General features: G+C 41.5%; 1 protein-coding gene across 1 annotated transcript; it reads right to left on the bottom strand.

Moving 5' to 3' along the window:
• Positions 1–232: 232 nt before the first annotated feature.
• On the bottom strand, positions 233–21179 carry SDR16C5 (short chain dehydrogenase/reductase family 16C member 5). Its single transcript, XM_045162817.1, has 7 exons — positions 21105–21179; positions 15785–16131; positions 9629–9760; positions 7603–7702; positions 6532–6676; positions 2390–2515; positions 233–1013 (listed from the first exon to the last, which is right to left on the bottom strand). The coding sequence occupies exons 2-7, from the start codon at positions 16103–16105 to the stop codon at positions 887–889; spliced, it is 951 nt and encodes a 316-aa protein (XP_045018752.1). The 5' UTR covers positions 16106–16131; positions 21105–21179; the 3' UTR covers positions 233–886.
• Positions 21180–25296: the final 4117 nt, after the last annotated feature.

The following is a 25296-nucleotide window of genomic DNA, read 5'->3' as shown; positions in this document are numbered from 1 at the left end:
GAAATGCAACCCACTCCAGTATTCTGGCCTGGAGAATCCCATGGGCAGAGGAGCCTGGCAGGTTACAGTCCACTGGGTCACAAGAGTCAGACATGACTGAGCACATGTGCGTGCTGTGTGCTAAATCACTTCAGTCGTGTCTGACTCTTTGTGACCCCATGGACTGTAGCCTGCCAGGGCTACATGGAATGGGTTGCCATGACCTTCTCCAGGGGATCTTCCTGACCCAGGGATTGAACCTGAGTCTCTTATGTCTCCTGCATTGGTTCTTTACTGCTAGTGGCACCAGGAAACATCATAACACATAAAGAAGCTAAGAATTACAGGCATATTCAGATACAAACAAACATGATTAGTTGCGGACTTATTTTATTGAATAAACAGATTCAGTGCTTCCCTAAGGATCTTGATATGGTCATCCAGCTCCAGTAGGAATTAATAAGCACACAGAAAAGTGTTATTTTTCTTAACAGCTGTACTAAAAATTTTCTTTACATATAGTGTTTAAAAATTATCAGCCTAAAACTGCAATTTAAAAAGTCTATTTATAGTTACTCTTTTTCTAAAAGTGTCATCTACTCTATTTAAAAATTAAATTAAGGTTAATTTGCATTAATATGTTTTTATTAATACACTGTATTCTCTGAGTTCTCTGACATTGAAACGGCTGCAGTGTTGTTGTTTTTTTTTTAAATCAAACTAAAAAGTGACAGGAAACTTGAGTATGTAATGTGAATGCCTAGGGAGATTGTGAGAGTGTCATCTATGTCCCAGTGAGCACTTCTGGAAGCCTTGGTCATTGCTGGAAGTCTGGAGTGCTCTGAGCATGAACAAAACTTCCGGTGGCTGCTCCTCATGACACTTATTACCACATCTGGAGCTTTAGCTACTGTTGTTTCCTCTCGGTTTTGGTCTGAACTTCCCCTGATTTCTCTCGTTTTAGAAATGAAGTCAGGGAAATGTCCATTCCAAGGTATTCAGCCATGGCCATCATCATGTTTGGAGATGATATTCTAGATAAAAGCAGAGGAAAAAAATTCAGAATGCTTTAGAAGGAGTCAAAGAGACATCTTCAGGGAATTCCCTGGCAGCACAATGGTTAGGGCTCCGGGCTTCCACTGCAGGAGGCGTGGGTTCCATCCCTGGCGGGGGAACTAAGATCCCGCATAACACGTAGTGCGGCCAAACAAATAAATAAATAAACAAAAGAGAAATATCTTTGTAAAGATTACATGTGAATTCTCGTGGCTCACACTGTGTGCTTGTCACTGCTGAGAGGGACAAACGTGGAAATGTTGCATCATGGGGACTGAATGCTGTCTACAGAGCTTTGAACAGTCCCAGTGCTCAGGCCACAAAGTGTGTGTTGGTTGTTCGGTTGTGTCCAACTCTTTGCGACCTCTTCGACTGGGGCCTGAGGGCTCCTGTATCCATAGGATTCTCCAACAAGAATACTGGGAGTGGGTTGCATACCCTTCTTCAGTGGGTCTTCCTGACCTAGGGATCAAATCCGGGTCTCCTGCATTGCAGGCAGATTCTTTACCATCTGAGCCACCATGGAAGCCCCATTAGCAGTTTAATCCTGCAAAAATGACTAACTGTCTTTAAGCTTCAGTTACTCCAAGTGTGATAAACCACGCAAGGCTGTCATGCAGAGTCCGGCCCAGGTAGACACTTAATGAATCTTACACGTTGTTCTCTCTTCTCTTCAGAGAAGATAGTGGGCCTGGCCTAAATGTACTCACAAAGACTCTGGAACTTTAAGCATGAAGTTACAGGTCCTCTTTCACCAGAGGAAGTGAGAAACTTGTCAAAAATCCTTAATATTTTTCTGGCAATGCACTCGGGTTTATTGGTCCTTTGTTTTCAAAATAGAATTTTATGTCAGCTGAACTGATAGAATTCACTTCCCGTCATCAGGGTTCTATTTGTTTTTCTTGAAGTTAATAACTTTTATTCTCTAAGAGGGCTTCCCAGGTGGCACTAGTGGTAAAGAACCACCTGCTGACATAAGAGATGTGTGTTTGGTCCCTGGGTCAGGAAGATTCCCCTGGAGTAGGGAATGGCAACTCACCCCAGAATTCTTACCTGGAAAATCCCATGGACAGAGGAGACTGGCAGGCTATAACTGTGTGGTTATAAACAGTCAGACACGACTGGAGCAACTTAGCACTCTGTAAGAACCAACAGTTTCTGAATTTTCTCAGTGTCTGGAATAACCAAGCATAGCTAGAATTAGTCCAATAAGTTGCCCTGGCATTGTTTAGATATTCTTCTTCCTTCAACCTTAAGAAAGATACAAGGTTGCTTTCTGGTAAAAGAGGTAGCAATGATGAGAGCAATTTGTTCACAAACAACCAAAATGATAGAGAAGTCATTATTCACTTACTGTTTCAGGAACAATGCAATATGCGAGAATCTGGGTATTATCAAGTACAACTGCTCCTCTAAAATAGCATTTAAAATACTTTGGACAGCATACTCCTGATTCAGCATGGGCAACAAAAGTGGATACCTGGAATAAGAAAATCACAAAAAGTTATATTGTTAAAGTGGTATTTTTTTGCTGCCATCAGTCAGTTCAGTTCAGTCGCTTAGTCGTGTCCGACTCTTTGCAACCCCATGAATTGCAGCACGCCAGGCCTCCCTGTCCGTCACCATCTCCCAGAGTTCACTCAGACTCACGTCCATCGAGTCGGTGATGCCATCCAGCCATCTCACCCTCTGTTGTCCCCTTCTCCTCATGCTCCCAATCCCTCCCAGCATCAGAGTCTTTTCCAATGAGTCAACTCTTTGCATGAGGTGGCCAAAGGACTGGAGTTTCAGCTTTAGCATCATTCCTTCCAAAGAAATCCCAGGGCTGATCTCCTTCACAATGGACTGGTTGGATCTCCTTGCAGTCCAAGGGACTCTCAAGAGTCTTCTCCAACACCACAGTTCAAAAGCATCAATTCTTCAGTGCTCAGCTTTCTTCACAGTCCAACTCTCACATCCGTACATGACCACTGGAAAAACCATAGCCTTGACTAGACGGACCTTTGTTGGCAAAGTAACGTCTCTGCTTTTCAATATGGTGAGCACTAATTATTAAATTTTAGATATCAAGTCATCAACATATGTCTATAAATATGCAAATCATGTGTAAATATTAGAAAAAGCCTTGTGTTTTCTCTCGTGATCATATTGGGACCAGTGCTAACACGTTTCCAGCTTCCCCAGTGGCTCAGTGGCAAAGAATCCACTGGCAATGTAGGAGCCCTGGGAGATGCATGTTCAATCCCTGGGTCGCAAAGATCACCTGGATAAGGAAATGGGTACTCATTCCAGTATTCTTCCCTGGGAGATGTAATGGATGGAGCAGCCTGGTGGCCTACAGTCTGTGGGGTCACAAGAGTCAGACATGACTTAGCGAGTAAACAAAAGCTAACGTATTTCATTTCCTGGAGTGAACTCCTGGCCTTTATTGATTTTCTCCTCTGTGATGGTCTAGATCTATGGAAGGAAGTGCTTTGAGATTTTTCTTTTTCTTTTTCCATATTTTTCTTTTCTCTCTTTCAGCCCAAACATCAGATAGCTGTATACTATTAAGAAGTGAAACTGAAAAATTATTTTACCCAAAGGAAAGCGCTCCTGAGCATGTATAATGTGGCTTTATTTTAGGCACACTATTGTTACTACAGTAAGCAAACTCAGATGTTTGCAAAATCAATTGGAGTTGAAATGGGATGAGCATGTAATGAAGCTCCCATTAGACATTATTTTGACGTTTTATACTTTTATATTATGCTTCTGTGTTTCTTGAACCACACTTTGTCAAAAATTCTATTTTTGTGTGTGGGCTCAATCACTTAGTTGTGTCTAGCTCTTTGCAACTCCATTGGCTGTAGCCTGGCAGGCTCCTCTGTCCATGGGATTTTCCAGGCAAGAATACTGGAGTGGGTAGTCATTTATATGTAAATAATGTTTTTCATTAAATTTGGGAGGTTTTCAGCCATCATTTCTTTAAATGGTTTTTTTGATCATTTCTCTTATTTCTTTGTTACTCTCCTTGTGTATATGTTGATGTGATTAAAGGTGTCCCAGCATTCTCTGAGGATCTGTTCCTTTTTTTCCATTTATGTTTTCTCTTCCTTCTGGTTGCATATTCTCTGTTCATTTGTCTTGAGGTTCACTTTTTTTTTTTTTCTGCCAGCCCAAATCTACTGTTGAGCTGCTCTAGTGCATCTTCCTTTTCATTTACTCTTCTTTTCCAATCCCAAAGTTACATTTGCTTAAAAAAATCTGTATTTATTTATTAATATTTGATGAAACATCTCCATTCTAAAAATATGGATTTCTTTAGCTCTTTGAATGGATTTAAAATAGCTTACTTTGAAGTTTGTCTGCTAAGTCCAACACCTGGGTCCTTTTCAAAGCAATTTCCATTGCCTATGGGTTTTTCTCATGTATGGGTCACACTTTTCTGTGTATTTGCCTATCATACTTTTTTATTAAAAACTGAACATTTTAGATGATATATGGTAGCAACTCTGGATAATTGTCCTCTGCAATTGTTTGCTTGTTTATTTCCTCAGTCACTTGGCTGAAACTAGTTCCATGAGCTCTATCTCTCCTCCAAGGTGTGGCTTCTGATGTCATTCCTTGAAGGACTCCATCCAGGGAAACTGTGGTTTTAACCGGGCAATCTTTGACTGCCTCTTTCTCTTAAGCCTCTAGTTGGTCTGCCTCTATTTGTATTGTATCTACCTCTTATGCTGTAGTTTGCTAGCTGGCGGTGCTATTTTTTTTTGAAGATGCTCTGATTTATGGTTTTATCCAATGGCAGAGGGAGAAAGATGCCAGTCTTTGCTGCTGACTGTGACCTTGTCTGTCAGAACCTCTGTTATGAAGCAGGAGTTGGGTGATGAGAAAATGACTCTTCACTGGGTTTCTCACCCTAGTTATCAAACAGAGTCTGGGGGAATGGTAGGAAGTAATGCTGCCACTCAGCTGCTGTTACTAGCCTGTATGGATCTTCCAGCACCCAGAACCTGGGGCTTGGGGTCTGCTAATTTTTACTGTTGGGTAAGTCTACCACACATAGATTTTTTGCCACATGACTGCTGCTCCAACAACAAAGAGCTGTGGAAAGAGGAATTGCTTTCTTCAACAATAGCCTCTCCCCAGGTCTTTCCTACCTTGGAGGTGGAGGAGCAAACACTGTCTGACTGAGTCTATCCATTCATTATAGGCCTTCCACAGAAATTGGGATCTTTCAGTATTCACCTGCTGCCAAACTGCCCAGCAGAGTTCTCCCTCTCTGGGGACTAGTGTGTGTGTGTGCATGCTGCATGCTCGGTGGCTTTTTGTGACCCTACAGACTATCGCCCGCCAGGTTCCTTTGTCCATGGGATTCTGCAGGCAAGAATAATGGAGTGGGTTGCACTTCCTCCTCCAGAGGATCTTCCCTACCCAGGGATCGAACTCGAGTTTCTTATGGCTCTTGCATTGGCAGGCGGTTTCTCTACCACCGAGCCACCTGGCAAGCCCCTCCAGAGACTGGGGGACATGGGAATTACCACTGGTTTGCCAAGCCCCTGAAACAGCTGTTCTGCAAGGCAGAGCTGTTGTGTGGAGGATGAGTGTAGTTCCTGGTTCCAATGCCAAGGCCTCTCAGAGTTCTTACCGAATTTCTGTAGGTTTTGTTAAATAAATACTTCTCAGTGGATTGCATGCTCTTTGGTCAATCTCCAAATACTTTAAATGATTGTCTTTGCTAATGTTGACTTGCATGGTAGATGTTTCTTTGTGAGAGTTTTTCCCCTGCAGTACTGTCAACTCCATCACCTGTTTTGACACTTTTTAATTTTATGATTTCCCTAGACTCTAAATAGCCTCATTGCTTTTTAGACAGGCTTTTTGTTGGCTGTCTCTCTTTCCTACAGATATAGCTGATCATAGCATTTGGTTCCTGTCAGTCCCCTTTTTAGCAATTGTAATGACTACATAGACCATGTCTATAGTTCTCAGTATACTCTGCTGATTGGCTCCTTTGTATAAAAGTCTTCGTATTTCACTTGCTTCTTCCTTGGTCTATTCTACCAAATATAAACTTATATCATCCTCCAATACTTCCCCACATATATTAGTCAGTCTTTCAAAATATTTTATCTTTTGGATGATTTTTACTTCACTATTCTTTTTAGAAAAGAAATTATCTTCTCAACACAACAATGCTAAAGATTTTAATAACTTCTCACTACCAACTTTTCTGTTATATTGTAATATTCTGATTAGCAATTTAAGTTTATGTTTTCACAATACCATACGCTCATAACCATATTATTATCCATATTAACCATATTATACACCATTATTATGGTGTAAACTCATTAATTTAATGCAGGTTGAATGTTTTCGTTGACTAACTCAGGCATTCAACTGGTGTCTTTTGTTTTACTTTTCATATTTCAAAACTTCAAAATGAAAGATGATAATTACCTATATGGAAGAATATCATAAGAGTGAAGATTACTGTAAGATTTCACTTACTTGGTTGAACAGCCCTCAAACATTCCAGTTTTGATAAAATATGGGCAAACAATGGTGGTGTTAATTTTACTTTTTTGTAGTAGCCTTAATTCAAAGTGGAGAGACTCCGCAAAGCCATAAGCTGCAAACTTGCTGGCACAGTAATCTGAAACAGAGGGAGGAGCTGTTAGCAACAGACTTTGACAAGTTAATTCATGGAATTGTTTTGAAAATGGAAACTCCCTTCCCTTTCTTTGGCTTATTCTGGGGGCAAAGTGAAAGTGTCAGTCACTCAGTTATGTCCTAAGTGCGTGATTCTCCATGCAAGAATACTGGAGTGGGTTGCCATGCCCTCCTCCAGGGGATCTTTCTGACCCAGGTATCAAACCTGAGTCTCCTGCATTCGCAGGCGGATTCTTTACCATCTAAGCTACCAGGGAAAGCATCACTTAAAGTCATTTTCTGTGGCCACTCCACTTCTATAGCTCTATACAGCATACCAACAACAAAATGAAAATGATTTCAATTTCTCTTAACCCAAGAAGACTACAAAGCCAATTGGTTCTTTTTTTCTCTTTGTGTTATTTTTTATTAAGAAGAGAGTGATTTTATTATTTTAAAATAAATGTATTTGGCTGCCTAAGGTTGCAGTTACATCATGCAGGATCTTTCCTTGTGGACTCTCTAATTGTGGTGCATGGGCTTAGTTGCTTCATGGCATGTGGGATCTTAGTTCCCTGACCAGGGATCCAACCCACATCGCCTGAATTGCAAGGCAGATTCTTAACCACTGCACCACCAGGGAAGTCCCACCACTGTTATTTTATATAGAGGAGGGGAGCAGCAATATGAATGGACCTAGAGATGGGCATACTAAGTGAAGTAAGCCAGACAGAGAAAGACTAATACCATATGATATCACTTATGTGTGGAATTCAAATTTGGGAAATGGGAAGGAATCCTGGCGTTACAAACAGAGCCAGATGTACTAGAGACTTCCCCTTGGTGCAGAAGAGTTTTCCATGCCTTAGCAGAGTCCTGACTTCTGGGTGCTGTGAGCTGGAGATACAAAGTCAAGGGTGGAGCACTCACCTGACAGTCCGTTGATCCCAACAATTCCTGCTAAACTTGAAATGCAGACTAAGTGACCATGGTTAGCTTCAAGCATGGCAGGAAGGAAGGCCTTACAAGTCTGGAAGATATAAACACACTGTGTCAATATTCATTACTCATTTATTATTCTTTCTGCTCAAGTATGTGATTAACTTATAAGCTTACTTAATAAATATTTATTTAACACCTGATGTTTGCATGTTTGACTCTTTGCAGCCCCATGGACTGCAGCCTGCCAGGCTCATCTGTCCATGGGATTTCCCAGGCAAAAATAGTGGAATGGGTTGCCATTTCCTTTCTCCAGGGGATCTTCCTGACCCAGGGATCCAACTGGCATCTCTTATGTTGCTAACATTTTTCTGTTTCCAGTTGAAAATAATGTTTTCCTCACAGGGAAAAGGTGACTGGATATTTCAAGGGTCTGTTTGTATTTCTAGCCGTATGTGTCAGTGGAGGGCTTTTTAAAGACATTCTAGAAGATAAATTTATATTATAAAGACATTATTTGTTCTGGATGTACAGATTCCCAGCATTAAAGGGAAGAGAAAGGAATGCAAGTATGTGTTGAGGAAGCATTTAGTCCTCAAAAACATATCAATGAAACTTTGGGAATATCATTTTAACCAGAGACATACATACGAATCCAGGTTTACATATATGTACAATCAAGGTAGCTCTGAAATAATGACATGTGTTTGATAAATAGGTATATCTGTTTTCCCTGATTTGATCACATGAGGGGTGTAATACAAACAAGTGTCAGATTTGCTTGTCTTTATTTTATTGTATTTGTTGTAAGATTCCATTTTTCTTATGCAAAAGTTCAATGACTGAATTTCCTAAATGTTTTCCCCCTGGTTATAGATTAGATCAGTTATCACTATTTCCATAAAATAGCTCAGTTTATGAAGATGGCAAATATGTGTTCAGTTGAATTGCAACAAATGATGACTTTATTGTTAAAAAAAAAAAGAACTAGTATTTTTGAACTTTGGACAGGTTTCCAATTACTTGGACTTTGTTTCTCTACCTGCACTGCCTTTTGCAATTTTAAAAAATTACCTTTTGGACAACCTTTTAATATCAACAGTAACTGTGTTACTCTGTAGTGTCAACTTAAAAAACTTCAAGACTTTAGAAGAATATTCATTTGGGTCAATTTACAAGAAATATTTGGCTCCCCATAAAATTTTAAAAGAAGTTCAAAGTCATACAGCAAAAGCATGGAGGCACCTAGCAGACTGTGGTGTGGACAAGGAATGTTGCCTGCCACCCTTGGACATTGAGGAGATCAAGCCAGTCAATCTGAAAGGAAATCGAACCTAAATATTCATTGGAAGGATTGATGTTGCAGCTCAAGCTCCAACACTTTGACCACCTGATGCAAAGAATGGACTCATTGGAAAAGACTTCATTGCTGGGAAAGATTTAAGGCAGGAGGAGGAGGAGGAGAAGGCGACAGAGGATGAGATGGTTGGATGGCGTCACCAACTCAGTGGACATGAGTTTGAGCAAGCTGCGGGAGATGGTGAGGTACAGGAAAGCCTGGCATGCTGCAGTCCATGGGATGGCAGAGAGTCATACATGACTCAGCAATTGAACAATAATACCAGTAAACAAAAGATGTTTTGGCCGTCAAGCCCATAACCACCTCTGCCTCCAACTCTGGATAGGCCAAGAGTTCTGCTTAGTCTATCAATGGGAACTCACAAATTGTCTATCAACAGATAAATGATTGACTAGTTGTTTATAGAATTTGGGCTTCCCTTGTGGCTTAGCTGGTAAACAAGCTGCCTTCAATGAGGGAGATCTGGGTTTGATCCTTGGGTTGGGAAGATCCCGTGGAGAAGGGAAAGGCTACCGACTCCAGTAGGCCAGAATTCACATGGACTATAGTCCATGGGGTCAGAAAGAGTTGGACACGACTGAGTGACTCTCACTTATAGAGCTACATGAAATTCTCATATTCACCAACAAAACAAAATGAAAAAGAAAGAAGACTTACCCAGAAGTGAGACATGGCGTTGACATGAAATGATCTTTCCACCATGTGGTCTGGAGTTTTGAGGAACTCTCTTCCCGTCACGACCCCTGCATTGTTAATGAGGATGGTCACATTGCCCACTTCCTTCTTAACCTGTGCAGAAGCGAGGCAAATAATTCATTTACGTTAGGTTACTTATTTTTCCATGCCATTATTATTATTATTATTTTTTACTTTATTCAGGTAGTTTCTTTAAACATAGCTATTTTATCTCGCTCATAGAAATTCAGCAAGTTTAAAGTAGCTTTATGATTGATTGTGTAAAAAAACACATTGATTTGCCAGTTTTGCTTATCTTTGTGTGTGTGCAGAGAGGACCGGGTGTTGCAGTGTATTTTCGCTGCCTCTATTTTTGTCATGTTACCATCCCTTTTTGCCAGAGGTGAATGCCAGCGGTACTGCAGAGTGCTGTCTCTATTTCCCTGTGTGGCTTTCACACAGGGATGAAAGCTTGTGTCTTTCTTCAACCTGGTGTGTGGGGCAGTTACTTCTGTAGGTGCCCTCTTCCTGACTCCTCTGTGACCGGGTGCATGAGCGCATCCCATCCCTGTAGGGCATGGCCAGTCCTGAGCACAAAGACATCCCAAACACAGGTATGTTGGATCCCACCTGTGGGATCACAGGTGTCTGTGGGCCTGTGACCTCTGTCAAAAAGACCTCCCCAGGTCTGATAATTGTCTATGCCCAATTACTTCCCTGAGTTTCCAGCTGTGCTACCACTGCTGTGTCCTGAGGGTCTTCCTTCACCCTTCCTTCTGAATTGCTTACCTCATCTGCTTACGGAACCTACTACCACCAGCCCTGCTCGGAGAAAGCTAGGCTCCAGGAAACACTGCAGTGACCTTGATAAAGCTGGCCTGGGGTAAAACATGATGTAAAGCATGATGTATATTCAAACGATGATTTGAAGATGTTTTTGCCCTGAACTGTATCTTTGGTGCTGTCATGACAATCTATTCTTTTTTCCAAACAGGAAGTTCAGAAAAAACTTGACTTGGTTGTCCTGGTCCCACCTACTGCTCTGTGTTGAGGCTTCCAGATCACATGGTGGGAGATATTAGGGAAAAACTGCTCCTGATGTCATCAAATTGAACAGGTTCTGAAACGAAGGGTTACTGTTGCTGCACCAATGTTGGGCAGAGGGATTAAGCCCCTCTGCTTTGGAGAGGGGCAGTACAGGGACAAACACCCAAGAGATGTGAGCTTTTGGCTTGATGAGGGAGCCAGTGTGAGCAAGTGCTTGATCTTAGACCGACTTGGGGAGGAACTTGGGCCTCTGGAGGATGGGAAATCTTTGGTGTAAGGCATTCTTAAATATTTAATAAAAACTCTTTGCAGCCAAAGATGGAGAAGCTCTATACAGTCAGCAAAAACAAGACTAGGAGCTGACTGTGGCTCAGATCATGAACTCCTTATTGCCAAATTCAGACTTAAATTGAAGAAAGTAGGGAAAACCACTAGACCATTCAGGTATGACCTAAATCAAATCCCTTATGATTATACAGTGGAAGTGAGAAATAGATTTAAGGGCCTAGATCTGATAGATAGAGTGCCTGATGAGCTATGGAATGAGGTTCGTGACATTGTACAGGAGACAGGGATCAAGACCATCCCCATGGAAAAGAAATGCAAAAAAAGAAATGCAAAATGGCTTTCTGGGGAGGCCTTACAAATAGCTGTGAAAAGAAGAGAAGCGAAAAGCAAGGGAGAAAAGGAAAGATATAAGCATCTGAATGCAGAGTTCCAAAGAATAGCAAGAAGAGATAAGAAAGCCTTCCTCAGCGATCAATGCAAAGAAATAGAGGAAAACAACAGAATGGGAAAGACTAGAGATCTCTTCAAGAAAATCAGAGATACCAAGGGAACATTTCATGCAAAGATGGGCTCGATAAAGGACAGAAATGGGATGGGCCTAACAGAAGCAGAAGATATTAAGAAGAGATGGCAAGAATACACAGAAGAACTGTACAAAAAAGATCTTCACAACCCAGATAATCACGATGGTGTGATCACTGACCTAGAGCCAGACATCCTGGAATGTGAAGTCAAGTGGGCCTTAGAAAGCATCACTATGAACAAAGCTAGTGGAGGTGATGGAATTCCAGTTGAGCTATTTCAAATCCTGAAAGATGATGCTGTGAAAGTGCTGCCCTCAATATGCCAGCAAATTTGGAAAACTCAGCAGTGGCCACAGGACTGGAAAAGGTCAATTTTCATTCCAATCCCAAAGAAAGGCAACGCCAAAGAATGCTCAAACTACCGCACAATTGCATTCATCTCACACGCTGGTAAAGTCATGCTCAAAATTCTCCAAGCCAGGCTTCAGCAATATGTGAACCGTGAACTTCCTGATGTTCAAGCTGGTTTTAGAAAAGGCAGAAGAACCAGAGATCAAATTGCCAGCATCCGCTGGATCATGGAAAAAGTAAGAGAGTTCCAGAAAAACATCTATTTCTGCTTTATTGACTATGTCAAAGCCTTTGACTGTGTGGATCACAATAAACTGGGGAAAATTCTGAAAGAGATGGGAATACCAGACCACCTGATCTGCCTCTTGAGAAATCTGTATGCAGGTCAGGAAGCAACAGTTAGAACTGGACATGGAGCAACAGACTGGTTCCAAATAGGAAAAGGAGTACGTCAAGGCTGTATATTGTCACCCTGCTTATTTAACTTATATGCAGAATACATCATGAGAAACGCTGGACTGGAAGAAGCACAAGCTGGAATCAAGATTGCCAGGAGAAATGTCAATAACCTCAGATATGCAGATGACACCACCCTTATGGCAGAAAGTGAAGAGGAACTAAAAAAACCTCATGATGAAAGTGAAAGTGGAGAGTGAACAAGTTGGCTTAAAGCTCAACATTCAGAAAACGAAGATCATGGCATCCGGTCCCATCACTTCATGGGAAATAGATGGGGAAACATGGAAACAGTGTCAGACTTTATTTTTTGGGCTCCAAAATCACTGCAGATGGTGACTGCAGCCATGAAATTAAAAGACGCTTACTCCTTGGAAGGAAAGTTATGACCAACCTAGATGGCATATTCAAAAGCAGAGACATTACTTTGCCAACAAAGGTTCGTCTAGTCAAGGCTATGGTTTTTCCTGTGGTCATGTATGGATGTGAGAGTTGGACTGTGAAGAAGGCTGAGCACTGAAGAATTGATGCTTTTGAACTGTGGTGTTGGAGAAGACTCTTGAGAGTCCCTTGGACTGCAAGGAGATCCAACCAGTCCATTGTGAAGGAGATCAGCCCTGGGATTTCTTTGGAAGGAATGATGCTAAAGCTGAAACTCCAGTACTTTGGCCACCTCATGCGAAGAGTTGACTCATTGGAAAAGACTCTGATGCTGGGAGAGATTGGGGGCAGGAGGAGAAGGGAACGACAGAGGATGAGATGGCTGGATGGCATCACTGACTCGATGGACGTGAGTCTGGGTGAACTCCGGGAGTTGGTGATGGACAGGGAGGCCTGGCGTGCTGCGATTTATGGGGTCGCAAAGAGTTGGACATGACTGAGCAACTGAACTGAACTGAACTGAATGGTCCCCATCATCCTGTCCAAGAAGATCCCTCAGTCTTAGGGACCCAGAGCTAAGAGGAACTTTATCTAGGCAATAGGATTTAATTTTCACTGCGAGTTTAGGAAAGCATTCCAATCTCAGTTTATAGATGAGGAAACAGAGGTTCTCAGAAGTTAAGATTTTGCCAAAGGATAGCTTTTGGCTTTTGAGAAGAATCACAGTGGTTCTCACTGAGTTTTCGACACACATACAAGAAAATAAAAGCTCTCTTTTACTTAGATTTACTTATCTGTGGTCAAAATGATTTCTTCTGTAACTAACAAATCTCACATATGTGAACATGCACACAGATACACTAACAAATATAAATAAGTGATTGGACCTGGACATTTGGGAATAAAGCATGACGCTGGTTATTCTAACAAAAAATTCATTCGTATACTGGGTCTCTGTGGTGGAGATGAGAAAGTTACCTTAGTCAAATTTTGGGAAATTACTGAGCCCTTTATTTAAAAAAATTTTTTAAATATTATCATTGTTTTTTTGGCTATGCCCCATGGCATATGGGATCTTGGCTCCCTGACCAGGGATCAAACCCAAGGCCCCTACAGTAGAAGCCTGGAGTCTTAACCTCTGACCTCTAGGAAAGTCCCATTACTTTGCCCTTTAGAATGCTGTTATTGAAGTTTCCTATGAATTTCAGGGGTCTGGATAATGTCCATGGCTTATTGACATTCTGGTAGATAAAGTCTAACAGTAGTATTAATATTTGGGTTTCTTGGAAGTTGATAAGTAATTGAAATTATGCAGAACAGTCAATATTAATAAAATGGTTGACTTAGAAGAATTCTATTTATAGGACTGTGAGAAAAGAAAAGTCCAAGATACATTTAAATGGTGAAAAGACAATTTTTGATTAAAGTTTTTGGCCTCATTTTCTACTATACAGCAAGGAAATTTTAAACAAGAGGGAAAGATTCATTGGGGGTGATGGAAATTACAGTGCTTTTGATAGAAGGAAGAGGACTGTGAGGGGGTCTTTATTGCTGACACATTGGTGGGTCACTGCTGGGGATGTGGCAGGGGTCTTGATTCCAGGCAGATGGAACCTGGTTCTACTCTGTCACTAATTTGCTCTATGCCTTGGCTTCCTGTCATCAGTAGAGGAGACAATGTAATTGTGCCCACTTTACTATAAAGATTATATACGAATCCAGAGCCTGTTATACAGAGTGAAGTAAGTCAGAAAGACAAATACTGTATATTAATGCCTATATATATGGAATTTAAAAAGATGGTACTGGCAATCCTATACGCAGGGCAGCAAAGGAGACACAGATGTAAAGAACAGACTTTTGGACTCAGCAGGAGAAGATGAGGGTGGGATGATTTGAGATAATAGCACTGAAACATATACATTACCATATAGAAAGTAGATGACCAGTGTGAGTTTGATGGATGAAGCAGGGCACCCAAAGCTGGTGCTCTGGGACAACCCAAGAGGGATGGGGTTGGGAGGGAGTGGAGAAGGAGGTTTAGGATGGAGGGGACACATGTATACCTGTGGCTGATTCATGCTGATGTATGGCAAAAATCATCACAATATTGTAAATTATCCCCCAATCAAAATAAATTAATTGAAAAACAAAAGATTATATATGTTGATGCTGCAAATTTCGGAGTCCTGATCTGTGACTTAGTGGTGGTCCTGGGACCGCCACTCCCCCGCAGGCTCCTTCCCTGAGCTAGCCCCAAAGACCTCCATCTATGAACCTTTCTTGCCACATTGCTTTGGCAAAATAAGACCTGATTTTGAGCCCACTTGTTCTGTTCTACAATATCCCTGGGATCTATATATAATTACACAATAAATACCTATTATAATTAAAGCATTTATCAGTACTTAGTGACTGGCATGCTGCAGTCCATGGGGTAGCAGAGTTGGACATGACTTAGCAACTGAACAACGACAAGTGTGAAGTTAGAACGAATATCCATAAGTTAAATCTAAGAGGAAATGTAGTCTAGAAATATGCTTCTTCCCCATCCTCCTGACTTTCTACCCTCAGAACTAGGTGACAGTGGGTGTACACTGGAATCATACAATACAGAGACCTAATACTGTGTCCCCTTGAAGATCATCTGGTCCAATCTTTTCATTTTACTGATAAAGGAACAAGGACCTGGAGAGGACAGGTAGCTAGACAGGGCTAGTTCTAGTTTCTACAGACTTCTGGTGGCAATGAGTCACCAGAAAAGCAGCTGGCAACAACTCAAAAGGCTCATCAAATTTACAGTTGCATTGTTTTCTTGTTTCCTTTTCTGGAGACCACAAATTCAGGTTCTTTTTTTTTTTTTTTTGGCTTCAATCCCCGACTAGGGATTGAACTCACGACCCCTGCACTAGAACCTAACCACTAGACTGCCAGGGAAGTCTCTACAAAGTCAGGTTTCTGACATGCAGACTCAAGCGAGAGGCATAGGAAAAGAAGTATACGACAAAATTTCTCCTCTTCTTTTTGGAAAAGCACATATTAGATGCAGTCCTTTTCTTGGGCAAAGAACTAAGCACACCAGTCAGCTTACCTGATCAGCAACTCTGTAGACATCTTGTCTATTACTACAGTCACACGTATAGGCAAATACTTTTGCATCCCTCTTTTCTTTGATCATTCTACACGTTTCCATGTTGCCTTCTTCGTTAATGTCCCATAGAACTAAAATGGCTCCAAGACTGGCAAAGTTGATAGCCAATAACCTCCCGAGTCCACTTGCAGCTCCTGTTATAAGGACAATCTCTCCCGTAACATCCTTTTTCTTCTTGGGAATTATCTTGTAATATAAAGATTCTAAAAAATAATATAGAAATTTCCCCAAAAATGTGGAGGTGTCGAGAAGCACATTCATATTGATTCACTGAAGAAAGTAACGTCCTAATTAGGAAAAAAGTAACTGATAAATTCATGACATTATCACAGTTGCAACACACATAAAACACTTAGTCCAAGGGAATTTACCTTTGAGACATCAGTTCTTCAAAATACATATTTTGGCAACAACTGCTACCATCGTTGAATGTTTGAATTATATAAGTAATGAGCATGAAAACATTTTATGTTGACAAGAATCTTTCCAACTTGCAGGGTACTTCCTTACAGGTAATCTAATTTGATTTACAGGTAGATCTCAATTTACTAGGAGAGCTTCATAGTGAAAGACATACATTGCATGACTCCTAAACTAAGACTCTGGACTCTCACATGGTCGTTTTTCTGTTATATGAACTCAATTCATGATCTTATATCTAATAGAAATTAATATAGAAGTAATATTTCTTGCAATACAAATCTTTTTATATTTTCACATGCATGTGTGGGTGCCAAGTCTGTTCAGTCATGTCCAACTCTGGCCTATGGACTGTAGCCCGCAAGGCTCCCCTGTTCATGGGATTCTCCAAGTAAGAATACTGGAGTGGGCTGCCATGCCCTCCTTGAAGGGATCTTCCTGACCCAGGGATTGAACCCATGTTTCAGTCTTCTTTATTGGCAGTTGGGTTCTTTACCACTGGCACCACTTGGGAAGCTCTATATTTTCACATAATCCTTATAATATCCCTCTGACAGAGTCAAACCAGGTACAGTTACTACTGGTTTATAGTGAGGGGGTCTGAGACAAAAAAGAATGAGTAGACTTGTTCAAGGGCTTCCCAGGTGGAGCTAAAGGTGAAGAACCTGCCTGCCAATGCAGGAGACCTAAGAGACACAGGTTCAATTCCTGGGTCAGAAGATCCCCTGGAGGAGGGCATGGCAACCCACTCCAGTATTCTTTCCTGGAGAATCCCCACAGACAGCGGAGCTTGGCAAACTACAGTTCATGAGGTTGCAAAGAGTCAGACATGACTGAAGCTACTTAGCACACATGCACCCAGACTTATTGAATGTCATATAGCCAGCTAATAAAATAGCTGAGGACAGAGGTCTCCTGAATGAAGTCTAGACTTTTAACATTCGAATGGGCTTTTTCTGGAGCTAGTGTGCCCTTTTCCCAGACCTGCCTTTTAAAAAATAAAATAATGGAGCATTTTTTTTCTTTTTGATGATGTGTCCTTGATTTTTGATAATCATCTTCTGTTATACTTGAACATTCTTACACAATTATTTCATGTAGGAGTTTAATGTGGTCATCCTTAAAACCCACATTAAAACAGACCACAGCTCCTACACTGTTGGTGGAAATATAAGTTGGTGCAGTCACTATGGAAAACAGACTGGAAGTTCCTCAGAAAGCTAAACAGAATTATCATGTGATCCAGAAATCCCGCTCCTCAGCATATTCCCAGACAAAACTATAATTCATAAAGATACATGCAACCCTATATTCATAGCAGCAGTATTCACAATAGCTAATAAATAGAAACATCAATAACCTCAGATATGCAGATGACATCACCCTTATGGCAGAAAGTGAAGAGGAACTAAAAAGCCTCTTGATGAAAGTGAAAGAGGAGAGTGAAAAAGTTGGCTTAAAGCTAAACATTCAGAAAATGAAGATCATGGCATCTGGTCCCATCACTTCATGGGAAATAGATGGAGAAACAGTGGAAACAGTGTCAGATTTTATTTTTGGGGCTCCAAAATCACTGCAGATGCTGATTGCAGCCGTGAAATTAAAAGATGCTTACTCCTTGGAAGGAAAGTTATGACCAACCTAGATAGCATATTCAAAAGCAGAGACATTACTTTGCCAACTAAGGTCCGTCTAGTCAAGGCTATGGTTTTTCCATTGGTCATGTATGGATGTGAGAGTTGGACTGTGAAGAAAGCTGAGCACCGAAGAATTGATATTTTTGAACTGTGGTGTTGGAGAAGACTCTTGAGAGTCCCTTGGACTGCAAGGAGATTCAACCAGTCCATTCTGAAGGAGATCAGCCCCGGGTGTTCTTTGGAAGGACTTATGCTAAAGCTAAAACCCCAATACTTCGGCCACCTCATGCAAAGAGTTGACTCATTGGAAAAGACCCTGATGCTGGGAAGGATTGGGGGCAGGAGGAGAAGGGAACGACAGAGGATGAGATGGCTGGATGGCATCACCGACTTGATGGACATAAGTTTGAGTGAACTCTGGGAGTTGGTGATGGACAGGGAGGCCTGGTGCGTACTGTGATTCATGGGGTAGCAAAAAGTCGGACATGACTGAGTGACTGAACTGAACTGAAGTAAATAGAAACAACCTAAATGTGTGTTGACAGATGAATGGATAAAGAAAACGTGGTACATATATACAATGGAATACTGCTACTGCTGAGTTACTTCAGTCGTGTCCAACTCTGTGTGACCCCATAGATGGCAGCCCACCAGGCTCCCCCGTCCCTGGGATTCTCCAGGCAAGAACACTGGAGTGGGTTTCCATTTCCTTCTCCAATGCATGAAAGTGAAAAGTGAAAGTGAGGTCGCTCAGTCGTGTCCGACTCCTAGTGACCCCATGGACTACAGCCTACCAGGCTCCTCCATCCATGGGATTTGCCAGGCAAGAGTACTGGAGTGGGGTGCCATTGCCTTCTCCCACAATGGAATACTACTCAGCTATAAAAAAGAACAAAATAATGCCTGTTACAGCAACCTGGATGCAACTAGAGATTATCATACTAAGTGAAGTAAGTCAAACAGAGAAAGACAAATATCATATGATATCCCTTATGTGTGGAATCTAAAATACGGCACAAATGAGTGTATCTATGAAACAGAAACAGACTTACATACATAGAGAACAGACTTATGGTTGCCAAGGGGCACAAGGGAGGCACAGAGATAGACTTGGAATCTGTGGCTAGAGATGCAAGCTATTATATTTAGAATAGATACTACACAGCAAGGTCATACTGTAATAGCACAGGAAACTATATCCAATCTTCTGGGATAAGCCATAAAAGAATATTTAAAAAAGAATGTGTAAAACTGAGTCACTTTGCTGTACAGCAGAGACTAGCACAACATAGTAAGTTGTGCTGTACTTCTATACAATTGTAAGTCAACTATACTACTTTGATAAAAAAACAAAACAAAACACCAGACCAGAGCTTCTTGAAGAAAGAACAAGAAGTAGCATCATCATCATAAAAACAGCAGCAATAGATTTGGAATCTTCCAACACACCAGGCAAGTTCTAAGTCTCTGAATGCATTGATTCAATTAGCTCTTCCAAGGGCCACCCTGTCTTACAGTTGAGAGAACAGTGTTAGTGAGAGGCTAAGCCAACTAGTCCATGGTCACAGTTAAAAATGACGAAGATGGAATCTGAACCCGCATAGTGACCTTACAGCCAAGCTCCAAGCACTAAGAGATATAGTAAAGAAAAAAAAATTGAGTCTGGTGGAAAGAATTATCTTTGTGTTACATCTACTTCAAGTCATTGGGGAATTAATTTTGGGATTTTTCTAGGACCCAAGTGAGGATGCTAGAGTCGGGGACCCAGGCTTCCTTCATCTGTTCTTGCTTCATCAAAGTTCTTGCTGTCAGCCCTTTGTGACCCCATAGATGGCAGCCCACCAGGCTCCCCCATCCCTGGGATTCTCCAGGCAAGAACACTGGAGTGGGTTGCCATTTCCTTCTCCAATGCATGAAAGTGAAAAGTGAAAGTGAAGTCATGTCCGACTCTTAGCGACCCCATGGACTGCAGCCTACCAGGCTCCTCTGTCCATGGGATTTCCCAGGCAAGAGTACTGGAGTGGGGTGCCATTGCCTTCTCCTGAGAAAAGTTAGAAAAGAGCATTATTGCCAGAACACTGTTATAAATATTTGTGTGTGTTTTCCAACGGGACCAAAAAAATTCCCAGGAAAGCATCAGGGCCTTTGTTAAATTCAATGAGTATGTACTGAACCTGAGTCTTTTTTTTTAATTGAAGGGTAATTGCTTTATGATGTTGTGTTGGTTTCTGTCATACACACGTGAATCAACCGTAAGTATGCATATGTCCCCTCCCTCTTGAACCTCCCTCCTACCCTCTACCCCATCCCACCCCTCTAGGTTGTCACAAAGCATTGGGTTGAGCTCCCTAAACCAAACAGCAAATTCCCACTGGCTATCTACTTTACATATGGTGATATATATGTTTCAATGCTCCTCTCTCAGTTTCTCTCACCCTCTCCTTCCCCTGCTGTGTCCCCAAGTCTGTTCTTGTTTGCGTCTCTATTCCTGCCCTGCAAATAGGTTCATCATTTTTCTAGATTCCATACACATGCATTATTCTATGATATCTGTTTTCCTCTTTCTGACTCACTTCACTCTATATCACAGGCTCTAGGCATTGAGTTTTAAAGATGCTAAGTTATGATCCCTGGACCTGAGAAGCAGGGAGTCCAGTTCTGGGAGATGACAAAGAAACACAGGGTTGCAGAGTGAAATTGCTGCAGATAAAGCTTGGTCCCAGGGTTAGGGACAGGGAATGTGGTTTTCAGTAGAAGATAAGAAAATGGGCAGAAGCATTGGCATTTGAGCTCTGCTGCTGCTAAGTTGCTTCAGTCGTGTCCGACTCTGTGCGACCCCAGAGATGGCAGCCTACCAGGCTGTTCTGTCCCTGGGATTCTTCAGGCAAGAACACTGGAGTGGGTTGCCATTTCCTTCTCCAATGCATGCGAGTGAAAAGTGAAAGTGAAGTTGCTCAGTTGTGTCTGACTCTTCACGATCCCATGGACTGCAGCCCACCAGGCTCCTCCGTCCGTGGGATTTTCCAGGCAAGAGTACTGGAGTGGGGTGCCATTGCTCAAGTGCAAATTTGAAGTCTGCCTTTCAGACAGAGGAAGAGAAAGGGCATTCTAGGTCTTTCCTGTTAACAATTTAGATTTATTAAGAATACTAATTATATCCCAAAAGGTATCATCCTTGGAAAAATTTAGAGACTTCTACTTACCTTAACGTTCACCAAGAGTTCATGCAGATTTCAAGTGTTCATTCAGGAAAGAGTTTCAGCTATGGAAAATTCTTGCCTGGCCAAAGTTATATAGACTTTTTGGCTCAGGTGCAATCCTGGCAACATGTAGTATGTTACAATCATGAGCGGCAACCTTATCTTATCATCTATTATGAATAAACACAAATGGAGCAGAGCTGGGATTCTGCATCACATAATTCTTGCATGGAGAACAAAAATTCAACTTTTCTCATCCTTTTTCTGTGGAAGGAAGTTTATCCTCAAAGTAGATGATTTATCTTGAAGTTCAAGTAGCTTTCTCTGAAAATTATTAAAAATCATCCACAGATTGTTACGCTTGAGGACCATTCTGAGGACAGGAGTTTTGACATTTCTCCAATCATTCATTGTTTAAACGTTCCTTGAACTGACTAACAGACTGCACTCTCCGGCTGCAGAAAGCATTCAGATATGCAACAAAGGGAATAAGTACAAGTAAAGTATATTCTTCCTTCTGGATGTAGGAAGTATTGGTGAGAAAAATGATTACTCCCAGGTGGTGCTTGGGGAGTCATGGCAACCAGGTAGTTAGAAAAAACTCATGAAGTGTTATAATGAGCAAACACTTATCAAGTTTAAACCACATCACATCTTTCGATTACCTTGTTTTTTGTAAGTCCCAAAATGGTCCTGTGGAGTGAGTAAGCGACTCAGGTAGTGACAGCAGTCGGGGGCACACAGTGTATGAGTTGAAGTGGGATTTGAGTGCAGGATGTGTGCTCTTTTGACTACATGCATATAGTTTCTTGTTCAGTAAACTGGACTTGGAATCACAAGGATCTTCTTTCATTTTTCAGACCCTCCTGAGCCCTTCACATTAGAGTGTTGGCTGAGAGCATGCAAGACGTATTTGTAGAAATAGCTGACTCTCAAAATGTTAAAAATATTGAAGAAGCGCATATAACAAAGCATTCTGTAAACTGTAAAAGTGTCATGCAAAGATTGATTTTTATCACTTGCACCCTCAACTCTTGGGTAATGACAGTAAGTCTGCAGCTGGGCATCCATAAGGAGGCCCACTGAGGCAGAATGGAAAGATTTTCTGTGCTGTTGAGACTGTGCCTCCACTGTGACACTGCTGAGGCGGGTGTGGGAGCCAGGTTTGCGCAGGGATTAAGCTAAATTGCAATCTTGGTGTCAGCTGTTGCTAAATGAGGCGCCCTGTCATAAGGTTAAATCCGTGTACTCACAGGTGTGCACAGCAGTGCCCCAAGCATCTTTCTTAGGCTCCTTCTTGGCTTTCTCCCATGTCCTTTCACCACCTCTTCCCTTACGCCACCCAAAATAAGCAAAACCAGAAAAGATCAAACAGACCCTAGAGATGACACAACCTCCACCCCCTAGGTGGGGGGCAGAATAAATTACGCCCAGAGAAGCTGGCTCTGAGCAACAGGTATGAGCATATGCTCCCGGGTCATTTCTGCAGAAATACTACATTCCAGTGGAGTCCTCCTTACACAGGATGAAGCAACAGAACTCAGATCAACAGCTACAAGCTGTTCTTTGTGTTTTCAAGTCTTCCCACACCTTCTGTGGTCCCTATGAGTGTCAGATAATGGAGCCTGTGCTTTACCTGTGTGTACATTACCAACAGTGGGCAACCTGCATCCTAAACTTTCAAATCCCACAGAGGGCTGGAGTCAAGGTGTAAGTGCTGTGAAGGCACACGTTTAAGCTGACTTGCAGGCATAAGCCCTTATGAGGGTGTCCTGAAATTTTACTTCTAGGTCAGTTAGGAAAAACTAGGAAACAGTGGTTGACTCATCTCAGCATGTTGATGATCAGGATACATCATTTCCCCCAATTTTATTTGTTTCTTTTAAAAAAAAATTAATTTGTTTAATTGGAGGCTAATTGCTTTACAATATTGTAGTGGTTTTTTCCATACATCTACACAAATCAGTCACAGATGCAAATTTATTCATTTTTGGTTTCGCTGGATCTTTGTTGCTATGCTTAGGCTTTCTCTAGTTGTGGTGAGCAGGGACTACTGTTCGTTGTGGTGTCTGGGTTTCTCATTGTAGTGGCTTCTCTTGTGGAAAACAGGCTTTAGGGCTCAAGGGCTCAGTAGTTGTGGTAAAGAGGCTTAGTTGACCTGCAGCACATGGGGTCTTCTCGGATCAGGAATTGAACCCGTGCCCCCTGCAGTGGCAGGCAAATTCCCAACCTCTGGACTACCAAGGAAGTCTTCCCTCAATTTTTATAATGAACAGTTTTTCAACACACATAAAACTTGAATAGTACATAAGTGTTCCAAGAACTTATATGTATCTCTTTTGCTGTCTCGCATACAGGGTTATCGTTACTATCTTTCTAAATTCCATATATATGCATTAGTATACTGTATTGGTGTTTTTCTTTCTGGCTTACTTCACTCTGTATAATAGGCTCCAGTTTCATCCACCTCATTAGAACTGATTCAAATGTATTCTTTTGAATGGCTGAGTAATACTCCATTGTGTATATGTACCACAGCTTGCTTATCTATTCATCTGCTGATGGGCATCTAGGTTGCTTCCATGTCCTGGCTATTATAAACAGTGCTGCAATGAACATTGGGGTACATGTGTCTCTTTCAATTTTGGTTTCCTCAGTGTGTACGCCCAGCAGAGGGATTGCTGGGTCATAAGGCAGTTCTATTTCTGGTTTTTTAAGGAATCTCCACATTCTTCTCCATAGTGGCTGTACTAGTTTGCATTCCCACCAACAGTGGAAGAGGGTTCCCTTTTCTCCACACCCTCTCCAGCATTTATTACTTGTAGACTTTTGGATCGTAGCCATTCTGACTGGCGTGAAATGGTACCTCATTCTGACTGGCGTGAAATGGTACCTCATCGTGGTTTTGATTTGCATTTCTCTGATAATGAGTGATGTTGAGCATCTTTTCATGTGGTTGTTAGCCATCAGTTATGTCTTCTTTGGAGAAATGTCTATTTAGTTCTTTGGCCCATTTTGTGATTGGGTCGTTTATTTTTCTGGAATTGAGCTTCAGGAGTTGCTTGTATATTTTTGAGAGGTACAGGGAGTGAGGAGGGAGGGGGGTTAGGGATGGGAAACACGTGTATACCTGTGGCGGATTCATGTTGATGTATGGCAAAACCAATACAATATTGTAAAGTAATTAGCCTCTAATTAAAATAAATAAATTAATATTAAAAAAACTTATATGTAAACAATGTAGACATTTTACTGTATTTACTTTTTATTTCTTTCACTCTGTAGGTGAGCTCTTTCAAGGTACATTGTAGGCATGAGCCTTCACTACAAGTATCTTACACTCATCTCTTGAAGAGGAAGTTATCATGCGAAACCACAGTAAAATGATCACACCGCATGAGATTAATGTTAATTCCAAACATTATCTAGCAGTGATCTGTATTTAAATTTCCCCACTTGTCCCAGTGCTTAGTTGCTCAGTCATGTCTGAATCTTCGCAACCCCGTAGCCCACCAAGCTCCTCTGTCCATGGAATTCTCCAGACAAGAATGCTGGAGTGGGTTGACGTTTCCTCCTCCCAGAGATCCAATTAAATGTCATGCATTGTCATGTTTTCTAGAATGTCCTATAATTCCTTATTTGTCTGTCTTTTCTCTTGGTGTCATTTGACTTCCATTCCCTGTTTTTTTTTTTTTGTTTTTTTTTTGCAAATTTTATTTTATTTTTTAAAAAAGATTTTTGATGTGGACCATTTCAAAGTCTTTATTGAATTCATTACAATATTGCTTCTGCTTTATGTTTTGGTTTATTTGGCTGTGAGTCATGTGGGATCTGAGCTCCCTGACCGGGGATTGAACCCACATCCCCTGTGTTGAAAGCTGAAGTCTTAACCACTAGACTGCCAGGGATGTCCCTTTGCAGATTTTAAGTTAGATTTCAGTTCAGTTCAGTCACTCAGTCATGTCTGACTCTTTGTGACCCCATGGACTGCAGCACACCAGGCTTCCCTGTCCATCATCAACTCCCGGAGCTTACTTAATCTCATGTATGTGATGCCATCCAGTTAGATTTAAAGCCTTGGTTATATACAGTTTAAGTATTTTTGGTAAGGAAATATCATACCTACTGTTGAGCACATCCTACAGCAACTGGCATAATGTCTAGTGTCAGACTGTTTCACCACCAGAGATGCTAA

This window comes from Bubalus bubalis, chromosome 15 (genome assembly GCF_019923935.1).
Source record: "Bubalus bubalis isolate 160015118507 breed Murrah chromosome 15, NDDB_SH_1, whole genome shotgun sequence".
Taxonomy (NCBI): domain Eukaryota; kingdom Metazoa; phylum Chordata; class Mammalia; order Artiodactyla; family Bovidae; genus Bubalus; species Bubalus bubalis.
The sequence above is the reverse complement of the archived record's forward strand: the minus strand, read 5'-3'. Positions and strand labels throughout refer to the sequence as shown.

What these genes read in the sequence shown, in the direction of transcription:
- SDR16C5 (XM_045162817.1), bottom strand. Translation starts at nt 16,105, where the DNA reads ATGAATGTGCTTCTCGACACCTCCACATTTTTGGGGAAATTTCTATAT. An exon ending in TTTGAGGGCTGTTCAACCAA is followed by an intron (nt 2,516 to 6,531) that starts GTAAGTGAAATC and finishes TTCTTATTCCAG; the next exon opens with GTATCCACTTTTGTTGCCCA. An exon ending in ATTGCATTGTTCCTGAAACA is followed by an intron (nt 1,014 to 2,389) that starts GTAAGTGAATAA and finishes GCTTTTATCTAG; the next exon opens with AATATCATCTCCAAACATGA.